Here is a 23,213-nt window from a genome sequence, read left to right on the forward strand (position 1 = left end):
CCCACAGATGTTTACACAAAGTGAAATGAATGTTCACATGAAAGATTTATATTTATCCAAAGCTGCAGAGCTTTTGGGGTCAAGACTGAAATCCAAGGATCTGTTGGTCACACGATACTTTGTAATAATGTTACTGCACTCAAGGAATCACTATAAATCATAGTTTGCTTGCCAGATTATGAACATGACCTAGCACTATCTTCACTGCAAACATTTCTGCAGAACAGACATTGCAGGTTATATGAAGAGATAGAGAAAGAGAGAAGATAAAAGAAATCGCTGCTACGCTTACTGCTGTTCCTATTTAGTGAACAAAACAATGCTCCACAGCTGTCAAAGTGAACTGAATAATTTCATGAGAGAAAGATTTAAACCTATCCAAAGAGCATGCAAAGCGAACGCTCAGCAGACTCTTTGGTACCCCGAAGGAAGTCTTTTCATGGTATAGACAATGCAAAGAAAGAATTGGTTTCCCATTTTTCTAAAGAAGGCTCAATGATACAAAAAATAATTTTGATAACATATACTTGGATTTTGGGAAAGCTTTTGATACTGTTGCACATGGAAGACTACTGTACAAGTTGGAGCAGTATTGCATTAAGGAAAGTTGCTACAATGGATAAAAGGATGGTTGCATGAGAGAAGAAAGAGAGTGGTAATCAATGGACACTGCTCTTAGTGGAGTCCCCCGGGGTTCAGTGTTAGGCACATTTTTGTTTTGTATATTTATCAATGATATTGATGAAGGTATATCAGGCTTAATGTCCAAGTCTGCAGATGAAACAAAGGTTGGCAGGATTATTAATGATAGTAGTGACAGTATGCTACTGCACAGGATCTAGAAAAGTTGAGCAGATGGGTTGAGAAGTGGCAACTGAAGTTTAACGCTGACAAATGTGACTACGGTGGTCTGAGACAGTATTTAAATTCTGTACGGTGGGACCAACTGATGATGTTACCAACAGAAAATTCAAAATGGGAAACATTCAAAGAATTATTCTTGGAAATGGATGTCAGATGAACTAATTAGACATGTGGCAGAGAAAAAAAATGCATGGGATACATATAAATTAACAGGTGACACAGAAGCCTATGACAGATATAAACTGGTCTGTAACCAAGTCACAAAGGAGGTTAGGCAGGCAAATGCAGATTACAAGAAATCTTTGGCAAAGGATGCAAAGGTAAAAAGCAAAGAGTTCTTTATTTATGTAAACTCTAGAAGGAAGGGGATGAATCAGATTGGTCCACTTGATATCGCTGTTGATGATCCTGCTCAGGTAGCTAACAAACTGAATGAATATTTTGAATCTACATTCACACATGAGAAGTTATTCAGGGAGGGGAATGCCAGAGGTGAAATAAACTGGCAGTAAGCTAGATAATCTTGTAATAACTGAGAGTAAAGTGGAGGAGAAATTGTTGAAGATAAACATAAGAAAGGCACCTGGGGTAGATGGAATCTATCCAGTTATATTAAAGGATGCAGCAAAGTAAGTAAGCAAACCCTTAGTCATAATTATGAGAGCTTCCTTGGACTCAGAGGAGGTACCTATGGACTGGAGATGTGCAAATGTGACTCTAATCCACAAAGGAGGATTGAGGGGAGACAGGTAATTAGAGACCTGTTAGTTTAACTTCTGTTCCAGGGAAATTAATGGACACACTGGCTAAAGAAGCATTGCAGGATCATCTAGACAAGACTTCAGATATAACTCGGACACAGCATGGGTTTGTTAAGGGAAAGTCTTGTCTGACCAATTTGTTTGGATATTATGTTACAAAGGAACTGGATGCAAAGAATAATTTTGAAATTATATATTTGGATCTTAGAAAGGCTTTTGATACTGTTGCACATGGAAGACTGCTGCACAAATTGGAGCAGTGTGGCACTGGAAGCAAATTGCTGTTATGGATAAAGGGATGGTTGAGTGTGAATAGACAGAGTGGTAATCAATGGACACTGCTCTTCGTGGACTATCTGGATGAATACAGAATTCGTGGATGAATACAGAAAGGATGTTTTCTGTATTCATCAATGATAATGATGATGGTATATCAGGCTTAATGTCCAAGTTTGCAGACAATACAAAGGTCAGCAGGGTTGTTAATAGGCAGGGTTGACAGTAAGCTGCTGCAACAGGATCTAGAAAAGTTGAGCAGATTGGCTGAGAGGCGGCAACAGAAGTTTAATATTGACAAATGTAACGTATTGGAAGCAGTAATCCCAGAGTAATGTATCAACTGTGTGGTACTACACTGACAGTGGTAGAGAACGAAAAGGACCTGGGGGTAATGTGCAGGCAGATATGAAGTTTTCTGAGCAGTGCAGATGGTTTCCAAGAGTAGCTCATGGTGTCTTGCCAATGATATACAGGAATTTTTCTGGCAGGGATAAGGAGGTGATTATTCCCTTGTATAAGGCAATGGTCAGGCCAAACCTTGAGTACTGTATACAGGTCTGGAGGCCTCATTTTAAGAAGGATGTAGAGCAGTTGGAATGAGTACAGAGAAGGGCAACAAGATTAGTGAATGGAAAAAACGGTTGCTCTTACGAACAAAGGCTTAAGTTTTGCAAATTACAGTGTCTGGAGACTAGGCACCTGAGAGGTGATCTGATTGAGGTGTATAAAACCTTGAATGGTTTGACCATGCTCAATGCTGATGGGATTCTTCCTCTTGCTCAGAATAATCACCTGAGAGAGCATAAATCCAAACTGAGGAAAGACAGTTGTAGGATAAATGTGCGGAAGTTTGCCTTTAGCCAGCAGGTCATTGATTGCTGGAACAAACTTCCATCTGTCGTTGTAGAAGTTGATAGTTTTAACAGATTCAAGGCAGAACTAGACAAACATGTGGAGTGAGTGGATGGGTGAAATAAGAAGAGGGTGTTTTTTTTTTGGCTGATGCTATATAAGCTTGCTTTCTTGCATCATGTGCCCTGCTAATGCTAAATGCAAAGTACTGCATATGGGTAGCAGTATTTCCAGAATAACATACAAACTGTGTGGTACTACATTCAGGGCAGTGGAGAATGAAAAAGATCTGGGGGTAATTGTGCAGCTAGGCTGCAAGACTAGCTCATGGGGTCTTTTCAATGATATATAGGAATTTAGCTAGCAGGGATAAGGAGGTGATTATTCCCTTGCATACAAGTCTGGAGCCCTCATTTTAGGAAAGATGTTGAGCTACTAGAATGAGTACAGAGAAGGGCAATGAGATTAGTGAGGGGAACAAAGGGTTGCTGTTACCAAGATAGGCAAGTTCTGCAATTGCAACATTTGGAGACTAGGCACCTGTGAGGAGATCTGATTGAGGTGTATAAGGCCTTGAATGGTTTGAGCAAACTGAATGCTGATAGGATTTTTCCTCTTGCTGAGATTCTACACCTGAGAGAACATAAATTGAAACTGAGGAAAGACAGCTGTAGAATAGATGCATGGAAATTTGCCTTTAGCCAATGGGTGGTTGATTGCTAGAACAAACTTCCATCTGTTGTTGTGAAAGCTGACAGCTTAAATAAATTCAAGGCTGAACTAGGCAAACTTCTGGGGTGAATGGATGGGTGAAACAAGAAGGTTTAGTTTTATTTTGTTTTGGCTGATGCTATATAAGCTTGCTTTCTTGCATCATATGCCTTTACTAATGCTAATTATATATTATAACAATATTCCTGCAGCTATGAACTTTTTTTTTTTGGAATTTTCTACTAACCAACAGGAGTGGAGGCTATTTATTGATTCAACAAAGCAAAAACTCAAAGGGAGTTCTCCTTCATAATGGAATTAAGTATGCATCCACTCCTGTGGCCCATTCAGCACATTTTAAAGAAAACTATGAAGATGTTAAACTTCGTTTGGAAAAAATTCGGTACAAGGATCATAGTCAGCTAGTGTGTGGAGATTTTAGAGTTAATGGTCTGCTAACTAGCCAACAACTTGGTTACACAAAAATTGTCTTTCTATTTTTTGCTTGACCGCAAAAAGTGAACACTGGGAAATGAAAGTGTGGCCACCTAGAGAGTCTCTGACACCAGGTTCAAAGAATATCAAAGATTAGCCACCAGAAGGTTGAAAAAATGTACTGTTACTTATGTATATAAAGATATGTTTAATGTGAAACAGTTCATCTAAGCCTTGAATAAAAAAGGAAATTGCTTCAAGTATGTTCATATTAAATTGCTGTTGGTTACATATAAAAAAAATTAAAGCAGGAATTTGTGTCAGACCTCAAATCTGCAAGCTGCTGCTAGACTCTGTACTTGAAGAATCCATGAACCAAACTGCAAGAGGTGCTTGGACTGGCTTTTTTTGTGTAGTATAAAATTTTTTGGGAATAAATAAACACTCAGTTTATAAGACAATTGTGAGTGACGTGGTGGAGAAGTTCAGAAAACTAAGCTGCAATATGAGTGTTAAAGATCACACTTCTTGCATGCTCATCTCAACTATTTCCAGGAAATTTAGGCAGTTTAAGTGAAGAGAGGGGGGGAAGAAGAGTCCACCAGGATATAAAAGAAATGGGTTTGTTTGTTATTTGGCATTAGCAACTAAGGCCATATCGCTCCGGGATATGCGGTGGTCATTCCCTGACCTTTCCGCATCCTCCGTATTTGGTGGTGACAGGCTCGAACCCCGGTGTAATCAAGAAGCATGTACTATGCACTGCTGCTCCTTCCCACCTGACTATGGAGGCGCCAAAATAAATGGGAAAAGGGTACAAAACAGGATGGAATATCGGTACAACAGCTAACTACTGATGCTAAAAAGAAGACTAGTCACCAAAACTAGTTGCCTAAGGTAGTCAAAACAGGCACAAGTTTATAAGAAATATAAATGTCCAGTAGAGTTCCAATTATCAGAGGTAATGTGGACTGAGGGAACCTTGGATAATCAAAAATTCAGATAGCACAGAAGGTTTCAAAAATTATTATTAAATAAACTGCATTTGAATATATTAATGTGATGATGTACACTCTATTTTCAGGTTAGACCTATTTATTGAAAGTAATGACTTAAATTACACAATCAAACACTTTTAATTTTATTACAAAAAATAATACAGGTATAAAAATGACAAGTCACATACAAGAAAAATGTACACTTACAGTCGTTAGCACTACACCTTAATATCATATAAAAAATTCCTTAATGGGTTTCTGTTTCATAGAAACTCTTCACTTTTTAGCTTTATTGCTATACTTTGTAGGTGCCTAAGTAACAAAATATCAGTGGGCACGGTATCCTCCTGCTGTACAATATAGTGCAGAGCTAACTCAGTACCATTTAGACCTACCATGTGTGTGTTATTTTTTTTTTAGTTTCTGTGCACTTTTCATCGTTATCTTCACTTTCATCTTTTTGTTTGTCAACAAGCTTTATAATCATGTCAACAGTCATTTCCAGCTGTTCATCAGAATTCATCCACTCTTTAATATCCTCTGTAGTAAGAGTCAGGAAAGTTATTGGCTAGTTCTAAAAGGGTTTCCTCACCTATTTTCATCGTTCCATGCTTCTGCCAACCAGAAAATAATGTCCTTGATGTTTACTTTTTTTAAGATTCTCAACAATACTGGTCCGTGTTTCAAGATTTTGAACAGATGTTTTAAGAGACGTAGCCTACAGTTGCATTTCAAAGCCTCCAAAACACCTTGGTCTAGAGGTTGAAGAAGGGATGTCACCAAAAGCTAGTTCACTTTCATCTGGATGGGATGGAGCATTGTCTAAAATTAATGCTTTATGGGGAAGTTTATTTTTGTTCAAATTTTTTTTTGTGCTAGGGACAAATTCTTCATGAAACCATGTTTTAAAAAAACTAATTCATCCATGCATTTTTTTGATTTGCATAGTTAACAGGCAAACATTTTACATTTTTTAAAGTTAGGGGGTTTTTTACTTTCCAATGAGAGTTAGTTTAAGCTTATGCTACCCTGATGAATTTGAATATTCCAATACCATCATTCTCTCCTTGCTTCGTTTATAATCACATTTTCTAGCGGCAAATGTTTTGGATGGGAGCATTTTATAATTCAGACCTGTTTCGTCAAAATTCTAAATTTGTTCCAAATTCAAATTTTCTTCTTGAATAATTTTTGCTAATTTAGCAGTAAATGATGCTATTTCTTCAGTACCAGTTGATAAATTTTCCCCAGTGATGTTAAGGTTTCTAACTCTGAACCTTTTTTCCAATGATCCAATACTTGTGGTAAATTGTTCTTCCTCTTCATTAAAATACTTATGAAATTCTAAGGCCTTAGCCTGTGAAATCAGTCCAGAAATCAGGCTTCCTTTGTCTCCGATCTGTGTGAACCACAAAAAAAAAAAAAAAAAAAAAAAAAGAGAGCTTCAGAAGTCTATTGAAATTCTTCATTCCTTCATTATTTTTCTATTCAAATTTTTACTATTACATACAGATGCTCTTTTTGAATGCCATTTTTAAATTTCCACTCTCTTTCTCCTCCAGTCCCCACAGTCATTTCACCAATATTATTGTTTCTCCTTGATCCAAGCATTTGATTGCATTCAACTTCAAATCTAAAGACACAACAATACACTTCCGTTTTCCACTCATTAGCATTAGCATTAGCATTAGTAGAGGCATTTGATGCAAGAAAGCAAGCTTATGCAGCATCAGCCAAAAAAAAAAAAAAAAAAAAACCCACTTCCACTTCACCCCTCTGTTCGTTCAAAATACCTGTCCAGCTGAGCCTTAAACTTATTTAGGCTATCAACTTCCACGACAAGGGATGGAAGTCTGTTCCACCCACCAACCACCCGCTGGCTAAAGGCAAATTTCCGCACATCTATCCTACATCTGTCTTTCCTCAATTTGAATTTATGCCCTCTCAGGTGATTTTTCTGAGCTAGAGGAAGAATCCCATCAGCATTGAGCATGCTCAAACCATTCAAGGCTTTGTACACCTCTATCAGATCACCCCGCTGGTACCTAGTTTCCAGACACTGTAATTTGCAAAACTTAAGCCTTTCTTCGTAAGAGAACCCCTTTGTCCCATTCACCAATCTAGTTGCCCTTCTCTGTACTCGTTCCAGCAGCTCTACATCCTTCCTGAAATGAGGCCTCCAGGCCTGTATACAGTACTCTAGGTGTGGCCTGACCATTGCCTTATACAAGGGAATAATCACCTCCTTATCCCTGCTAGAAAAATTCCTATATATCATTGACAATACACCATGAGCTACTCTTGCAGCTCGTCTGCACTGCTCAGAGAACTTCATATCTGCCTGCACCACCACCCCCAGGTCCCTTTCATTCTCTACCACTGTCAGTGTAGTACCACAGAGTTGATACGTTGCTCTGGGGTTGCTGTTTCCCATATGTAGTACTTTACATTTGTCAATGTTAAACTTCATTTGCCACCTCGAAGCCCATCTGCTCAACCTTTCCAAATCCTGTTGCAGCAGCATAGTGTCAGTAGTGTCCTTGACAACCCTGCCAACCTTCGTATCGTCTGCAAACTTGGACATTAAGCCTGATATACCATCATCAATATCATTTATAAATACAGAAAACAATAAAGGCCCCAATACTGAACCCTGAGGGACTCCACTAATAACATTAGTCCACGATGAGCAGTGTCCATTGATTACCACTCTCTGTCTTCTCCCCCTCAACCACCCCTTTATCCATAGCAGCAACTTGCCTCCAATGCCACACTGCTCCAATTTGTGCAGCAGTCTTCCATGTGCAACAGTATCAAAAGCCTTTCTAAGATCCAAGTATATAATATCAAAGTTATTCCCTGCATCCAGTTCTTTTGTGACTGCATCATAGTATCCAATCAAATTGGTCAGGCAAGACTTCCCCTTAACAAAACCATGCTGTGTCCTAGCTATAACTGAAGTCTTGTCTAGATGATCCTGCAGTGCTTCTTTCACCAGTGCCTCCATTAATTTTCCGGGAACAGAAGTTAAACTCACAGGTCTATAATTACTTGTGTCAGCCTTTGATCCCCCTTTGTGAATTGGGGTCACATTTGCACATCTCCAGTCAATGGGTACCTCCCCTGAGTCCAAGGAAGCTCTCATAATTATGGCTAAGGGTTTGCTTACCTCCTTTGCTGCCTCCTTTAATATAACTGGATAGATCCCATCCACCCCAGGTGCCTTTCTTGTGTTTATCTTCAACATTTTCTCCTCCACTTTGCTCTCAGTTATTACAAGATTCTCTAGCTTACTGCTAGAGTTGAATACACCTCTGGCATTCCCCTCGCTGAATAACTCCTCATGTGTGAATGTCGATGCAAAATATTCATTTAGTTTGTTAGCTACCCGAGCAGGGTCATCAACAGTTGACCCATCGATCTCAAGTGGACCAATCTGATTCATCCCCTTCCTTCTAGAGTTTACATAAGTAAAGAACTCTTTGCTGTTTTTCTTCGCATCCCTTGCCAAGGATCTCTCGTAATCTGCCTTCGCCTGCCTAACCTCCTTTGTAACTTGGTTACAGATCAACTTGTATCTATCATAGGCTTCCATGTCACCCATTAATTTATATGTATCCCATGCATTTTTCTTCTCTGCCACATGTCTCATTAGTTCATCTGACAACCATTTAGGCCTAAACCTTGAACAATATTTCTTAGTTGGTATGTAAAGCCTAGTAGCTTCCACAATAAGTTCTTTGAATGCTTCCCATTTTGAATTTGCTGTTGGCAATATCATCAGTTGATCCCACTGTATAGAATTTAAATACTGTCTCAGTCCATTGTAGTCGCCTTTACGAAAGCAATACCCCTTCCCTTTACCCCTAATGGTAGTTACCTCTTTGAGTAACTCCCACTTCAGCACACTGTGATCACTGCCACCAAGTGGTTCATTTATCTGCAGATTCTTAATGCATGAAGAATCACTACTGATAATCAAATCAAGAGTATTACTCCCTCTAGTTGCCTCCCGAACATGCTGATGTAGAAAACAATCATCCAATAAATCCACAAAAGCCTTGCTACTGTGTGAGTGACCAGCCCCCAAATTCCAGTCAATATCTGGGAAATTAAAATCCCCCATTATAAGACTCTCTGATTTACTGGCCCACTCTATTTCTCCGAACAGTTTCTTATTATACTCATCAGAGTCATTAGGCCTATAGCACACTCCTACTCTCAATTTTGATCTCCCAATGCTTATGTCACACCAAACTGACTCGACACTGCACTGTCCAGCGATGTCGACTGGCTTCACTTCCTTGGATTTTATGTGTTTTTTAACTAATAGCATAACCCCTCCTCCCTTCCTATCCTGTCTATCCTTTCTGTAGACATTGTACTCCCCAAATTCCAGTTCTGCATTTCTTATATCTGTGTGACACCACGTCTCTGAAATCCCCACAATATCTGCCTTTGATGTTTTGAGCAATACCTCAAATTCATCAAATTTATTTACTAAACTCCTAGCATTGGTGTACACACAAGTATACATGCACCTGTTCTTTTTCTTAGCTACCCTAACACAACCCATGTGTTTACTTGTACCCCAATGATTCCCAGCAGTCTCTGAAATATCCTGCATCTTATTTTCCAGGCTGCGGCTCATTCCAATAGAAGCAGTGCAAGAATCACTTTCACCTCTGCCAGTGGCTACTGTTAATCTATTAGTCCTTGTATCCCCCCAATCTAGCAGTTTTCCGACCCACCTAACATTGCCTCGATAGCATCAGCAAACATTCTTGCACCCTTTCTATTTAAGTGTATCCCATCCCTGTAGAAGCAGTCTCTCCTGTTAACAAGTACAGACCAGGCTGAAAAAAATTCTACCCCTTGAGCCCTGCACAATCTTTCCAGGGCCGAATTGATTGACAGGGCTCTCATCATATACTCCCTCCTATCGTGTCTGGGCAGAATTGCAGACACTTTCAATTTCAACCCTAATTCACGGCTTTTTTTCATCAGTGACCTGTACTTGTCAAGTAATTCCGCCGGTCTCCTACTCTTAATGTCATTAGTGCCAACGTGTACAACTATATCACCTTTTGTGCCCTTAAAAGATGATATCCGCTCTACAACGTCATCAACTTTTGCCCCTGGCAGACATACCCTGGTCCTATTCCACCTATCCTTTTTACAAAGCATGTTTCCCGTTTCCCTGACAATAGAGTCACCAACAACTACTAGTTCCTGTGGGACCAGCGCATTCTGCCTTGGGGGTTGCCGCTGTGTTCCGCGATGACCAAGTGCAAGCTCTGGCATTGGTGTGGGCAGCTGAGAGCTTGATGGGCCCCTCACTTGTAATCCTTCGAGGGCATCCACCCTATCCTTCAAGCTCTCATATAGGCCCATAACAACGCTGAGTTGTCGCCTTATCTCCTTACACTCCTTGCATCGCACACACACAAAGACATCCCCCATGGCAGTATCATGTCCCATACTTGACTGCTCCGCAAACATCAAGCAAATAGTGCATCTTACAAGGCTGTGATTCAGAGGACAACTGCCCCCCTCAGTTCTCCCCTGGTCCACAGCATTCCCATTAGCTTGAGCCCTTTGCTTTGCTGCTCTGGTTTGAGTCATGATTTAGATTTACTTTCAATAAAATTTCAATTTCTGTACAAAATCATAGTGCTTACACTAACCCTAATAACATGATGAAACATGACAAATAAAAAAATTACAAAATTAGAGTAAAATTTTAAAATCTTTTTAATTTATTTTTTATTAAACCTTTAAATCTAGAGTAAAAAGTCAGGAAATCAACAGACGCAAAAGACCAGCAAGGCTCAACAGTCAACTGGTGTGAGTTTTCCCTCTGTACTGAACTATGTACTTGTCTTTGATGACAAAGTATATACAACTTTTTTATAATTCACCTCTGATAATGTGGAACCTTGGTTAAATGAGCCTTGGTTAATCAGGACTCTACTGTATAAGAAATCTAGTTTGCAGCCATCTATGCTTGATATGAGAATGTACTCTTTGATATTTATATATTTATGTGTTTATCAGTATTTTTATATAAAAATAACCTACAGTTGGTCCTCGTATAGCATGATAGTTGTGTTCCTAAAAACACTCGTGCAATGCAAAATCGTGCAATATAAACAACAGGCCCTATGGGAAAAATAGGGTTAGGTGCCGACCACCCAAGATTAAACACACACTGGTAACCAAACACATTACCAGACACAATAAATAATCGTAATAAAACACTTACGTATTTTATAACGATTAAAATACATAATAAAAAATAAAATAATTTATTATTATTATATTATATTATATTTTATTATAATATAATAAATAATAGTCATAAAAAATACGTATTTTTTACGACTATTACGTAATAAAATGTTGCTAATGCTTTTGCTTCTATCATAAGAAAACTTGTTTTTTGTTTGATTTTCGATCCAAACAGATGACAGCCGTTCCATCTCTTCCAATTCTTGTGTCTTAATCTAATGGATTTTATTTACACTTTGAGTTGTTCCTGCTATGAAAGTTCTTTATTTTCTCTGCATTCTTTCTAATTCTTGGCGTTGCCTCATTTAGGCCTGTAGCACGTGCAATATCACATGGTCTTTCATTTTGCTCAAAGTGTTTCACAATTTCATATTTTTTCTCTATCGACAGAGGCGGACTGGCCATAAGCTTTACCAGGGAAACCCCGGTGGGCTGGTGTGATTTTGGCCATAAACGCTAGTGTGAGGCACTATAAATTTTACCGGGTAAGAATTTTTGACTCAGTCCGCCTCTGTTTATCCATATTGCTTTTCTTTTTCTCTCTGAATCTGCAGTGTCTTCACCAACGCTTCCTTTTAAGTATTTTACTCATTTTTAGGAAATAAAGCACAATTACAAAACGAGGAGGCACGCTTGATACACATAAACAAAGCTGCGCGTGTGTAGCAACTGAATAAACAACACCGTAAAGACAGAGACAACTCTATTAATTAACACCTCACATTTTACTAAAGCACATTTCTAGGGGTTACTACCATAAATCAATAAAAACAATTTCCAGTTGCGTTTCTGCCAGTGGAATCTGTTATAAACTGGTAGTAAACTCCATCTAATTGCATTTGTGATTATATCGATAGCTGGAATTGTGTTGGTTTTTACGTTATTATGGTGAATTGTGTTGGTTTTTACGTTATTATGGTGAATTGTGTTGGTTTTTACGTTATTATGGTGAATTGTGTTTCCCCTTCACTGATATAAAACACAAATACATTTTCAGAATCTTCTCTTCATTCCTATCGTGTTGCATTCAGTTGGGGTGATTCTGCGTTCGACTGCCATTTCTTGTAAACACAAAGGCGAATCGTGCATAAGCGAATTCTGTTCGTGTTATATAAGATATCGTTCCCCTATTTATAAATCGTGTATGATCGAATTTGTGTAATGTAAACACGTGTTATACGAGGACTGACTGTATTTGTAAAACCTATAATGATACAAAATAAATCAAGCACATCCAAGATTTTTTTAAAAATGTTTGTAAAAAATTTTAACAAGAATGTACCCTTTGATATTTTTGTTTTTATGTATTTTTATATAAAAATAACCTATTTGTAAAACTTCTAAAAATACAAAATAAATCAACAGTACATCCAAGAATATATTTTTCTTTTTTTTTTGTAAAAAATTCTAACATGGTAGTGCAAATTTCAAGCAACTTTTTAAATTTCCATTAAAAAAGTAGTTCATACTGTTATCAGCAGTAAAACATCAGAAAACGTTTTTTAAAATGCAGACTGGCATAATCTGATATCAAGTGGGTACACTTATTTTGGCAGATTCAGACGAGCATACCATAGTCAGGAGAGAGTTGACTAATGCTCACTATAAATGGAGGGTGCGTTGACCAGCACTCCATGTTATGTACAGTACTCTAATAGATAGTTCTCTAAGGATATTCAGTTTTTTTTTTTTCATACATGGTTCTCAGATATTTGATGCATTCTTTAAAGTTTAATTTATCCAATACTAAACATGGGAATCTGATTTATGATGTCATTTTTGAGCCATAATTCAGGTCTGGGGGTGAAACTTACATTTTTACAGAAATGAATATAAGTAAAATTCTGTGGTGCTTATATTCAATAGCTATTAGAGAATATCCAGAGTTCAGTTTTGTTACTGAGATCTGGAGCTAATTCTTGATGGAATTCTTATTTTTGTTTGACATACGATCATTGAGGTCATCTGCATATTGATATTCCACTATGTTTGAAATACCTTGTGCAATGTTAATCTTACTGCAAACTGTATGGTAATAAATGCAATCCTTGGGATTGCCTTTCTCTTGCAAGTGCATTTAAAAGAGAGAGAGTGTTGTTGTTGTTATTTGGTTTTTATGAGCATTAGCAACTAAGGCCATATTGCTCTGGGGATATGCGGTGTTCATTCCCTGACCTTTCCACATCCTCCGTATTTGGTGGTCAGGGGCTCGAATCCCGGTCTAATCAAGAAGTGTAGGCTACGCACTGCTGCCTGCTCCTGCCCACCTGGCTACGGAGGCGCCAAGAGAGAGAGAGAGACCATTTTGTTAACAAACCTAAAAGGTTCTGCCATCTAGGAAACTGAAGAAGCAAGAGAAGCATGCCATGCAGAGCAGAGATGTGCAGATCTTGTAGGATACAAAAAAAAAAAAAAAAAACCATCTGGTGTCAAAAGACTTTTCCAAATACAAACTTTCCACAACTAGATGTTCATTTTTAACATATGCATTTCTGATATTTAATTGCCTTAATCATTGTATTTAATGCAAACCTGTCTTGTAGAAATTAATACAAATTTTTATGAATGAGTCTTGAGCCTTGAATGCACCTGGGTGGGTGCATTCAAGGCTCAAGAAATCAGGGGAGGCATTTAAGTAACATTTTTTCCAACACCTTCCCTAAACAACTGGTTAAAAAAATTGGTCAATAATTCAATGGAGAAGAGCAATCTTTTCTGCTTTCAGTAAGGCTAATAAAATACTGTCGTAGATGAGGATAAATATATTCTTGAAATATTCACTTAAAAATATCACTATTGTTTGTATACTATGTTGTATACAAATCGAAACAGTACACAGTTTCGATTTCCCGGTTAATCCAAAAATACAAAAGTCCCTGACATACATAACAGATATTCCAGGACTTCTTACTTTGTCGAGTTTTACGCAACTCGGGAATGACTAATAAATATTGCTACTATAATATAGTAGCAATATTATTGACAAATCTGAATTCCACGTGATACTTGTTAATGTTTGGCCATTTTCATACATTCTTATTAGTTTAATTTTCTGATCCAAATTGATGGCTTTCATTTTGTTGGTAGATTTACTAGTAGTGCTGTCACTTATTCTTTTGCCGACCGGGCTAGCCGGGTGGGTAAAGTGCCAGCCTAGCAACCCAAAGGTTGTGGGTTCGAATCCTGCCTCAGGCTTGGATCAGAGTAAATGCAAAAACTTTGGGAGGTGCATTATAGTCACAGAAGCCAATGCAGCGATAACTAACAAAAAAAAAAAAAAAAAACTTATTCTTTTAGTCATCACCATGATAACGGTCAAAATGAAATTTTCTGAAAAGAACTTCACAGGGTTAAGGGGGAAACACTATTATCATCTCATGCAAACTCACATTTTACGGGCGCCTCCGTAGCCAGGTGGGAAAGAGCAGCAGCAGCAGTGTTTGTTTGTTTGTTATTTTGTTTTTAGGAGCATTAGCAACTAAGACCATATTGCTCCGGGATATGCGGTGGTAATTCCCTGACATTTCCGCATCCTCCGTATTTGGTGGTGACGGGTTCGAACCCCGGTCTAATCAAGAAGCGTGTGCTACGCACTTCTGCTGCTCCTTCCCACCTGGCTACGGAGGCGCCTTGCAGCAGCAGTGTAATACGGAGGATGCGGAAAGGTCAGGGAATGACCACCGCATATACCCGGAGCAATATGGCCTTAGTTGCTAATGCTCCTAAAAACCACATAAATAATAAATAAATAATAGCAGCAGTGTGTAACACACGCTTCTTGATTAGACCGAGGTTCGAGCCCATCACCACCACCAAATACGGAGGATGCGGAAAGGTCAGGGAATGACCACCGCATATCCCTGGAGCAATATGGCCTCTAGTTGCTAATGTTCCTAAAAACCAAATAACAACAACAACTCACATTTTACTAAAGCACATTTCTGGAGGTCACTGCCATTGAACAATTTGCACCTTCCGAGTTACTGGGCTTTTCTGTTCGTGCATCTAATTATAAATGGTTAGTAAACTCGATCTTATTGCAGTTGTGATAATACCAATAACTGGAATTGTGTGGGTTTTTACGTTATTATGGTGAAATGTGTCCCCTTCACTGAAATCTTCAGTCACATATAAAAAAAAAATAATAAATAAAATAAATTGTAAGAATCTTCTCTTCTTTCCTATTATTTCGCTTGTTACTCTGTATCTCACTTGTGCAATTTGTGCATGCCGTGATCGTAGTTATTGATTGCTTATTTTATTTATTTATTATTTTTGTTTGTTTTAAATTTTACAATCCTAAAAAAAAATATGGCAATAGATAAAAAACGAAAAAAACTTACCATGCACTACTTGCATGTCCAATACGATGCTTCCCTTTATTTTTTATGATGTTGCGTATGGTTTGGTCACCAACATTAGAATGGTTCCTTAAAGATTTAACGGATGCACTGTTTTCAAACTTTTCAATAATTTCAATTGTTTAACTGAAAACGCAACTCTTTTGCATTTACCCATCATTTTCGCGATTTCTAAACAAAAAAAAAAAAATTTACTTTAAAAAAAAAAAAAAAATTCCAACATCCCTGACATAATAACAAAACAAAATTTTTCCTTTTGCACTGCAACGGAACACAACAATCGAAGCGATGCACTAAAAAAAGATAAACATACATTTGGTCTTTTTTTTTTGAGCGGCGGATGTGAAGACAGCAGGGATTGCAAGATAATAGGTACACTAATCTCCCATTGACGACTTATAATACTGCTTGTCGATTATTTATGACTTGCAAAATATCTGTTTATACCTATTCTAGTTATTACTTGAATTTTTTGATTTCTGGTTGATTTTTTTTTTTTTTTTTTTTTTTTTTTTAATTTCGAACCTTGAAGTGTCCCGGTTAATTGAGAGTCTGCTGTATTACATATTCTGCACTACTAAGTGTTTTCCCAAGAGATTCTTTTAACCCATATGGTAGAGGAAGAGAAATAAGCTGAAACAAAAAAATAGCAATTTTTGCATGCCATTGGAAAGACTAAAATTAGTAAATACTTTTTACTGATATTATAAAATAGTAACAATACTTTATAATAAAAACTTGGCTACTGCTTAATTTTGCATGCAATTAAACTTATGGTTTCACTGCTAGTGCGGCTGATAGACCATAAAACGAATTCTTCAAATAAAATATATTTCTTTTATAATATAAACTATTTATGTGTGGTCACATGCTCAGTTTGAATGCATTATTGCAGAGAAATGTTTACACTTGTTTGTTTTCTTAAACATAGATGCTCTGGATGATGGTGGTTACAATCATCAGTTTGCAATATCAAGCAGTAGCATATTTCGGGAAAACAAGTTATAATTTGGAAAAGACAAGAATAAAAGCAGAGGCAAAGTAGCACAACAATCAGTATTTTTTTTTTTTTTTTTTTTTTAATATGAAAACTCCAAACATAAAAGGTACTGGAACCTGTAATATTGAAGCAGATATGGATTGAAGGTTGAGAAGGCCAAAGATACTTATTGACATTAGACAAAAATTGATATTGTAATTTTTGGGAAATACATGTGAAGGAAGGTTATCCTAGAATATAGAAGTTAAAGGGATAAATGAAGAGGAAGAAGAAAAGTTGGTTCTGCGAATTTGGAGATTGTCAGTAAATGAATGAACGTCCAAACACATGATGCAAGCTGACTGCTTGTGGCACATGTTTGGACTGAATCTGCATCCTACGCTGTTAAAACCCATATGCAAATGGTTTTAACAATGGTGGTTTTTACATTTAGATTTCACTACAAATAACATATTTAAAAATTTCCTGTTTCATTATTAACCCTAATTACAAATTGTACATTCAGTACGTTAACCACTCTCTGAGTTTATTGTTATTTCCAGTTCTGACATGTCTGATCTACTGTCCATGTGATTCCTGCATCATATCTATACTATTCCACTTGTATGACATCTCATAAAGGGTCCATCAACCATTTTTGAAATGATTTACCCATTTGTATATAGCTTTAATTTATAAACATGCTTATTCATACTGTTGTGTTAATTTATAATTGTCAGCTGGCTTTACTATTTCTTTCACCAAAACTTGATAACATAATGTTGTTCCACTGCAAGAGATGCTGATGCCATTTTGGATTTATGGTATGTGACATCAGTACAGCATCCAGTATCATCGCAAGGGGGACATGACAACAAGGTTTTTGAGTGTTTTTTTTTTAGATACACCTAGGAACACTTATACACATGGTTAAGGGGAGATATTCCCCCTGTGCTCCCCCACAAATATGCCCCTGTGTAACATCATTACCAAATGGTGTTTACAGTGTTTCCACCATTCCCAATCAAATTCCACACCTTCAGCATTATTTACTACTATATAATTAACTATGGGAAAAAAATAAAAATAAATAAATAATATATATACAGTGGATTCTGGTTATTTGGGTCACCAGTTAATCGGGGCAGCCGTTTATTTGGGGCAAATCTTAAAAAACAGAACCCAATCGAGAAAATAGCAGGGTTTACTTCGCTTAATTGGGACAACATGCCATTTAATCGGGGCTCGATTAAATGGAATGTTGATTGTCTCCAACCATACCACGTGGTTCGGTCGGATTTCTGGAGGTCACAACCATAAAACAATAAAAACAATTAGCAGTCATAAAAACAATTAACAGGGCTTTTCTGTTAATTGTTTTTATTAGCAGTCATAAAAACAATTAACAGAAAAGCCCTGTTTATTGGGCTTTTCTGTTAGTGCAATCTATCATAAACGGATAGTAAACTCGATCTTGTTGAATTTCCAATAATACCGACAGCTGTAATTCTGTGGGTTATTATGGTGAAATGTGTTTACACTTCCATGGAATCTTCAATCATATAAAAAAAATTATTTTCAGAATCTTCTCTTCATTCCTATTTTTAAAGCTTCATAATTTGTTACTTCGTTCTTACTTGTGCGTATCGTGTCACTTGCAATTTTTGTGTGCCGTGTTCTTTGTTATTGATTGCTTATCTTTTTACTGTTTTAAATTTCAATCCCCACCCACAAATGTCAGTGAACAGAAATGTCAACTAGTCAGTATATTACAGTACGTATTAATTAAGCTATGCATGTAAGCGTAAATTTTTTTTTAATTTGCTGACCTGTGGAAAATATTCCTACAATTTTCACGTATCATTTAATTTTTTAATTGGTAAGGTAATAAAGGTTAAATTTGTGCTTAATATATCTTTACTTTTATAGCCTGTGGATAATATTCCTTCTATTTTTCACTAATTAGAATTTCTGTAGAATTAAATAGAATTAAAATTCAATTCACAAATGTGATCACAATGACTGGTGCTTACTACACATCGTACATCGTATAAGAGTGAACGGTACTTTACTATGGTGAGTCCATCGTAACATGATTTGATTGTACAGTGAACCAATTGTAAAGAGGGGGTCCATTGTATTTTTAACTATTTACGTGAAACTTTGGATAATTGAGGCAGCCACTCAATCGGGCCAAAATGCAGTAGTCCCAATGTGTTCCAAATAACCGGAATCGACTGTGTGTGTATATATATATATATATATATATCAATTGGCAATCAACCTCGCACTTCACTTGAAAAATAATATTGACCTTATTAAAAAAGCAATTTACACTATTCTTAAAAGCATTAGAACTTAATAAATGATATATCAAACTCACTGTTCGTGAAGGTTTGGGAGCTGAAGGACTTGTTAATGCTACCATCTCCTGAATGGCTAACCTCAATTTGAGGCGATGTAAGGGGTTGCTAATTCCGATTTCACGCTGAATTTCTGTATCCGATAAAGCTGACATGATGGCACCACTTTTAACATTTGCCCGACATGCTGCTACATACCATGCTGGCATTCCTACCCAGAGCTATTTGAAAAAAATCATTTCATTTAAATTTAACATCACTACATTTATTTCCAAAACTGAGAAACAAATTTTAGCATGAAATTTATTACAGATAAATATATAATAGTACGTGTGTAGATTACTGAATTTCAACTAAATTAAAGGAGACGGTTAATAATAAACATTAAGAGCATTTGTTGTTGTATTACTGAATTTCAACTAGATTAAAGGAGATGATTAATAATAAATGTTAAGTGTATTTGCTAAAATTTGTGCAGATACAAAGCAAATACATCAAATTACTAAACTTCTTTTTCTTCATAGGATTTATTCCATTATTACAATGGTTCTCCTCAACCTAATATTGAAAAGTCATTCCTTTATTCTTTTTTTCCATTTTCTTCTATCTTCCCAATCTCTATCCACCAGTCCTCTTCTATTCATGGCTGCTCTCACACCTTTGATCCATGTTCTTCTTGGTCTTCCTCTCTTTTCCTTCTCCATGGCATCCATTCCATGGCTTCTCTGGGCAATCTGTCGTCCTCCATTCTCTTCACATAGCCAAATCACTCCAATCTTTTCTCCTCTATTTTATTAATGATGGTTTTTTGGACATTCATTATATTCCTTATCATGTCATTTCTAACTTTTTCAGTCCTAGACTTTCTTGTCAATCTTCACCAAAAATCGATCTCAATGGCCAGTAGTTTATTTTTTTGTCTTTCAATTAAGGTCCAAATCTCACATCCATATAATAAAACACTTTGTAATATTGCATTATATATTTGATGTTTAGTTCTGTTAATAATATTTTTATTCCATAGCACAGAATTAAGCATTCCTATGACCTTTCTACCTTCACCCAGTCTTCTCTCAATTTCCTGAGCAGATGATCCATCAGCCTGGATAATTGCACCCAGGTATTTATTGCTGTACAGTTTCACCTATATTCCATCTAAATCCAGAATCTCCCCACTTCGATTCATGTACTCTGTCTTATTAAAATTAACTGTCAGTTCCCATGTTTTATATTCTTCTAGTAACTTTCTGCCCATGTAGTTTACATCATCATTGTTCTGTGCAAACAGTAGATTATAAAGGTACTTATTTTGACCAAGAGGGAACACCCATTGAACTGCACTTCTGTGACCATAGTCTTAGAACAACTTCCAGGTACAGCTTAAACAAAGAAGGTGACAAACAGCATCCTTGAATTTTCTTGATATTCTTGAACCAATTTTTATACAGCATGTAGTGTTCTTGTAGATTCTTCTAATGATTTCAATTAATGGCTGGTTTATTGACATTTTCTTTATAGCTTTCAACAGAAGATTTCTTGGCACATCATCATACTTTCTCTAAGTCTATGAATAGCACACCTACATCTTGGTTTGTAGCCAGAATTTGCTTAACAATGAATAAATGGTCTATACATGAGCATGCAGTCAAAAAGCCACATTGTTCCTCAGAAATATCAATCTCTTGTTCCAGTTTTGACTTTACCACTTTTCCAAATAGTTTAGCAATAGAGCTCATAACACAGATTCCTCTATAGTTGGAGCATCTTCTGTCACCTTTCTTGAAAATTGATGTAATGAATTACTAAACTCGTATGCAAATAGCAGCTTTCGATGGAATCCTATAATCAGGCTGAATTAAAAAGAAGGGGGATAAAACCTGAACATTGCAGTAACAAATACATTAATAACTGAAAGTGATAAGTTATATTCACCAATAATTTTTGCAACTGAAAGATTATAAAATAAAATTACATAAATGAGAACAATTGCTTAATAAATAAATTTATGATGCAATATAGAAATGTAAGCTCCTTAGAAGAATGCAGAAAGGATCAATGGAGCTTAAAAAACACGAGACATCAAATTTAAGAATTCATGTTACATAACAATGCTTGACAAGATAACTGAAAAATAGCTGTTACAACTTACTTACAAATACAGGAGGGAGGAATAAAATTAGTTATTATAACTGTATACAAAAAAAAAAAAAAAAAAAATCAGTGCCTGCAGGTGTTGTGCAATCATATTTGTAAAAAACTGGGGAAGTGATTGCTGGAGGATTAATAACTTTATAATACCAGCTCTAAGGGTTTTTTTTTTACCTTCACAAGGAAATTATTATCATTAAACATGATGTAAAACATCTCCTTTAATAATATCTTTCCAGATTTTGAATTACTTAAACATTTTGAATTACTTAAACAAATCTCCAGATTTTGAATGACTTTAAATTACTTGAACAACAATGCCATTAAAAATCTGCAGATAAAAGAACTACTAGCTGGCAGTAATCACAGTGTAGTGATGTGGTATTTACTTAAAGATGTAACTACTATCAAGGGTAAAGGGAAGGGATTTTGCTTTCATAAAGGAGGCTATAGTGGTCTCAGACAGATTTTAAAGGCATTGTTGTTGGTAACAATATTAGTTGGTCCCAACTAATGTTGTTACCAACAACAAATTCTAAATGGGAAGCATTCAAGGAAATAATCATAGATGTTACTAGGTTTCTTTTCGTGCTTACTAAGAATTACAAGGCTTAGACCTAAATGAATGTCATATGAACTATCGAGACACATGGCAAAGAAGAAAAATGCATGGGATGCATATAAATTATCAGCTGATACAGAAGACTATGGAACATATAAACTAGTCTGTAATAAAGTCACGAAGAAAGTTAGTCAAGCCATTGCAAATTATGAGAAATCTTTGGCAAGGATGGAAAGAAAAACAGAAAAGACTTCTTTACTTATGTAAACACTAGGAGGAAGTTCACTGATATCAAGTGAACCAATGTGATTGGTTCACTTGATATCAGTGGTTTAACTGTTCATGATCTTACCAAGGTTGCTCACAAACTGAACAGGTATTCTGCATCTACATTGATGCACAAGTTCTTTATTGAGGGAAATGACTGAAGTTTATCAAAATCACACAGGGAGCTAAATGATTTTGTGATAAATGAGAGGAAAGTGGAACAGAAATTCTTGAAGCCTGGGGTGGTGGGAATCTATCCAATTATATTAAGAGAAGCAGCAGAGGAGGTATGCAAACCTTTAGCCATAAATATGAGAGCATTTTTGGATTCAAGGGGGGTGCCTATGGACTGGAGATGTGTATTATCGCAATTTGCACAGGAGATTTCAAAAGGTGACTAGAGTAATTACAAACCTGTTAGCTTGACTTATGTTGCAAGGAAAGTAATGGAGTCACTGGTTAAAGAAGTAATGCAAAACCATCTAGACAGGATTGCAGATATACATCAGTCCCAGCCTGGGTCTGTTAAGGGGAGATCTTTCTGACCAATTTGAGTGGATATTATGATGCAGTGACAAAGGAGCTGGATGCAAAAAATAATTTTGCTATCATGTACTTGGATTTCAGGAAAGCTTTTGATACTGTTATGTGTAAAAGACTGCTGCACAAATTGGACCAGTGTGGCATTAAGGGAAAGTTACCGTTATGGATAAAGGGATGAGTTCAGTGCTCAGCCCATTGTTGTTTTTTATATTTATTAATGATACTGATAAGGGTATATCAGGTTTAATGTCTAAGTTTGCAGATGATATAAAGGTTGGCAGGGTGGTTAATGAGTAATGAAGATGTGCTGTTGAAACAGGATCTAGAAAAATAAGGCAGATAGGCTGTGAAATGGCAATTGGAGTTTAATATTGACAAATACAAGGGAATGCATGTGGGTAGCAGTAATCCCAGTGTAATGTATCAGCTGTGTGGTACCACACTCAGGGTAGTGGAAAATCAAAGGACCTGGGGGATAATAGTGCAGTCTGATATGAAGTTCTCTGAGCAGTGCAGAGAGGCTGCCAGGACAGCTCGGGGGGGGGGGGGGTGTCATGATATACAGGAATTTTGCTAGCAGGTATAAGGAGGTGATTATCCCATTGTATAAGGCAATTGTCAGGCCACATCATCTGGTATAATTAAGTACAACAAAGAATCAGCAAAAAAAATACTGATAAATAAAAAATTTAAGATTAAATGACACTAATTTACATTTCTTTGGAACTATATAAAGTCCTGGAAAAGATAAAACTGAATACCTACTCTATAACATATCTGAGAGAAAGTAAGAGTAACT

General features: G+C 36.6%; 1 protein-coding gene across 1 annotated transcript in view; it reads right to left on the reverse strand.

Moving 5' to 3' along the window:
- The window catches only part of LOC150077286 (liprin-alpha-1-like), a 1,048,988-nt gene that overhangs the window by 132,259 nt on the left and 893,516 nt on the right, over positions 1–23,213 (reverse strand). The window contains exon 21 of the mRNA XM_090386159.1: positions 18,915–19,115. Within this exon, the coding sequence (XP_090242285.1) occupies positions 18,915–19,115 (201 nt within the window). The remainder of the gene's footprint in view (positions 1–18,914; positions 19,116–23,213) is intronic.

Source organism: Mastigoproctus giganteus, chromosome 12 (genome assembly GCF_048544385.1).
Source record: "Mastigoproctus giganteus isolate SK-2022 chromosome 12, ASM4854438v1, whole genome shotgun sequence".
NCBI lineage: Eukaryota > Metazoa > Arthropoda > Arachnida > Uropygi > Thelyphonidae > Mastigoproctus > Mastigoproctus giganteus.